The following is a 2,797-nucleotide window of genomic DNA, read 5'->3' as shown; positions in this document are numbered from 1 at the left end:
TGAAAAATATCCTTTTATTCACTTTAAACTCAAGGAAAACCTGACACCATTCATTTTAATACACAACGATTCAGTCATTGAAATGCTGAATAACCAAATTATTGAATGATAACAAATACCATCTGTAACAAACTGCATATGTGACAAACTACATCTCAATCACTAGCATATAGAAGATGCTGGTGGATCCAAACTCCCTGCCTTAAGAGAGAGAGGATCCCATGCTACTTCCGGGCCACATTGCCCTATCTTTTGGGCATACGTAATTGCTCTGGTTTTGAGAATTAAATGGCTTCCTTCATTGGCAGCAGCTGCTGCCACTGCCTTTAGCCGTATCCGCTCAGCTCTCGAACCAATAGTCTGACCTAGGATTGACGCTGCAATAGTGATCGCCATGGCTGCCTTAGGCATCAGCACAGACTTCCTAAGCATCGCAATGAATGGTACAGCAGCATGAATTGCTATAGCCCACTGGGGTGAGAATTTCTTGGTGTGCTCCCTCCAGACTCCAAGTGGAACATTTGCTGCCATACCCAGCAAGGCTATGGCTACCATCTTTGCTGGAAGAGGTTGTGGTCGGAGATTCTTCACAAAAGAAGTTCGAGCAAGCACTGCACGGGCAGCTACCACAACTGGTGGACACCTTAGTTTTATGCCTGGGGGAGACGTTAAAACATCCGCAACCAGGGGAAGTACTCCGCTAACTGCTCTGTATGACTTTGCTATAGGGCATCGTCCAGTTTCCAGCCACTCGTTGCTCCATGATTCATGTACTGAATCACCTCCTTTCTGAAACATAATTCAAAGACATGTTACATAGTGCCGCTCCGATTGAAATGAAAGGCCGTTGTAGTATTCCAACAGAACCTGTTTTCAAAGATATGCTACTGACATATTGCAGCAGTGTAACTCTGATTAAAATAAAAGGCAGTTGAATTCCAACAGAACCTGTTTTCAAACATGCTATTGACACAACACCTTATGGCATGACATATTGCAGCACAATGCAAGTCTGAAATAAAGGCAATTACATGATTCCACAGAACCATGTGAAGGCTATAGTTGACTGCAAAAATAACTAATCTAAGATACGTTCATAGAAAAATCTGCACATGAAAGTTGGATTCAGATTTACACAAAGACAGATAAAAGACAGTGCAAAGGATAATGATGATTCTCAAATTGTGCAAGTTAATCTTATCAATGTTCCACAATCCATGTAAACAAACAGTTGTAAATGCAGTCAAAATTTGCAGGATATTCAGGATTGAATTCCATTTTATAGGCTACAAGACGACGATGAAAGTACCTGAGAATTGGATGATCTACCATTCTGTTTCTTCCACTTTTTTGAGAAGAAATCAAAACCAAAAGGTCCTCCAGGTCCAAAAGCTGAAAGGCTGATCGTGGCTGCCTTTGCTGCTAAGGGATTAAACTCAGATGATATCTCAGGCTCTGGTTCCTCACTGGGCACAAATATCCTTCCTGAGAGTGGAACCACTCCATTTCGTCCGTGGAAAAGTCTGAATGCCATCTCAAAATTCGGTCCATCTTCAAAGATTGGACCCTGGCCTCCTCGTGCCTTAATGAAACCAAGAGCATATAAAGTCATGATTACAACTTAATGGATATGTGAGCTAATGTGACGTTCAACAAAACTTACAGGGATGGAAAAATTGATAGGCGAGAAGGAGAAGTTAGTAGGTTCATGGATATTTCTCAAGAATGGGCATCTCTGAACATTCTGGTTAGCAAAAGAAATATCAGGACAGGACGATTCACTAGGTTTTCCCTTGAAGCCAGCCTCCATTGCAACACCAAGCAGCAGACACAAAACTTACAACAAAGAAAGATGATCATGTTACATGAATTCAAAGCAACTATCTCAGATCATGTTCTACAAAATGAAATGTATCTTCAAGCAAAAACAAGGAAAAGATTTCAGATGCCCAAGAGACATCTACCGTATTTTTAAGCTCAAAATAATCACCTTAGTCGACGGGAATGAAAAGGAAACCGGAGATACAAAATTGAATATGATCGAGCAACTTTTCATTACAAATAGACGCGAGAATCAGTTAATTAATCCATTGCATGTAGTAAGATGCTATCAGTTGAAACAAAAGAAGTAATTTTTCCTGATCGAAATACGTACGTCGCCCCTAAAATTCACAGCCCTTAAAAATTTGCTTATTTCATGGCGAAAATCCAACACCATCAAATGAAATCATAATTAAGGCGAGCAACCAAAAAAGTGCACATAAAAAGGCGGATCCAGCTTCCGCCTTAGAAGAAGGAGCAAACAAAGAAATCATACCATGAAATAGAGAATTAGCTTCTTACATCTAATGAGAAAGAAAACCAATCTTTAGATGAGAAATCGAGCAAACAAAGGAAGAGAGTACCTAGCAAGACGAGAAGGAGCTTAGCGCGAAGAAGAAGAGAGGCGAAAGGAAATCCCAATCGTGTGGGAAGCACGACGAAGGCGCTTGCCCTTGCTGACCTCCCTTAATTGAGAGCCGCGGCCACGGGTCTGGCAAGTTGCTCCTCGGTCGCTCACCGCCTACCAGCGGTCATCGCTGACCCCACAGATGTAGACGTCGCTGTTGGGAGAAAAAGCAAACGTGCGCTCCGCTGCCTTGATGAATGATGTAATTTTCAACTGACACGTACGAGTGATGGACGGCCATGATCTGACGGTGGCCGCGGAAGGCCATGCTCCTGCCCCCTCACATGACAAAATATAGCGTTGTCGAGATATCGGAGAATTAATTAAATTAAATTTAATTTATCGGTC

The 2,797-nt window shown here is 42.0% G+C and overlaps 1 protein-coding gene across 1 annotated transcript; it reads right to left on the bottom strand.

Annotated features, from left to right (window-relative positions):
• On the bottom strand, positions 1 to 2,552 carry LOC121985162. Its single transcript, XM_042538463.1, has 4 exons — positions 2,406 to 2,552; positions 1,664 to 1,836; positions 1,310 to 1,582; positions 1 to 789 (listed from the first exon to the last, which is right to left on the bottom strand). The coding sequence occupies exons 2-4, from the start codon at positions 1,808 to 1,810 to the stop codon at positions 163 to 165; spliced, it is 1,047 nt and encodes a 348-aa protein (XP_042394397.1). The 5' UTR covers positions 1,811 to 1,836; positions 2,406 to 2,552; the 3' UTR covers positions 1 to 162.
• Between the last annotated feature and the right edge of the window lie 245 nt (positions 2,553 to 2,797).

This window comes from Zingiber officinale, chromosome 1B, assembly GCF_018446385.1.
Source record: "Zingiber officinale cultivar Zhangliang chromosome 1B, Zo_v1.1, whole genome shotgun sequence".
NCBI lineage: Eukaryota > Viridiplantae > Streptophyta > Magnoliopsida > Zingiberales > Zingiberaceae > Zingiber > Zingiber officinale.
Note: the sequence above shows the minus strand (reverse complement) of the source record. Positions and strands in the feature narration are given on the sequence as shown.

What these genes read in the sequence shown, in the direction of transcription:
- LOC121985162 (XM_042538463.1), bottom strand. Translation starts at nt 1,810, where the DNA reads ATGGAGGCTGGCTTCAAGGGAAAACCTAGTGAATCGTCCTGTCCTGAT. An exon ending in CTATCAATTTTTCCATCCCT is followed by an intron (nt 1,583 to 1,663) that starts GTAAGTTTTGTT and finishes GGTTTCATTAAG; the next exon opens with GCACGAGGAGGCCAGGGTCC. An exon ending in GTAGATCATCCAATTCTCAG is followed by an intron (nt 790 to 1,309) that starts GTACTTTCATCG and finishes ATTATGTTTCAG; the next exon opens with AAAGGAGGTGATTCAGTACA.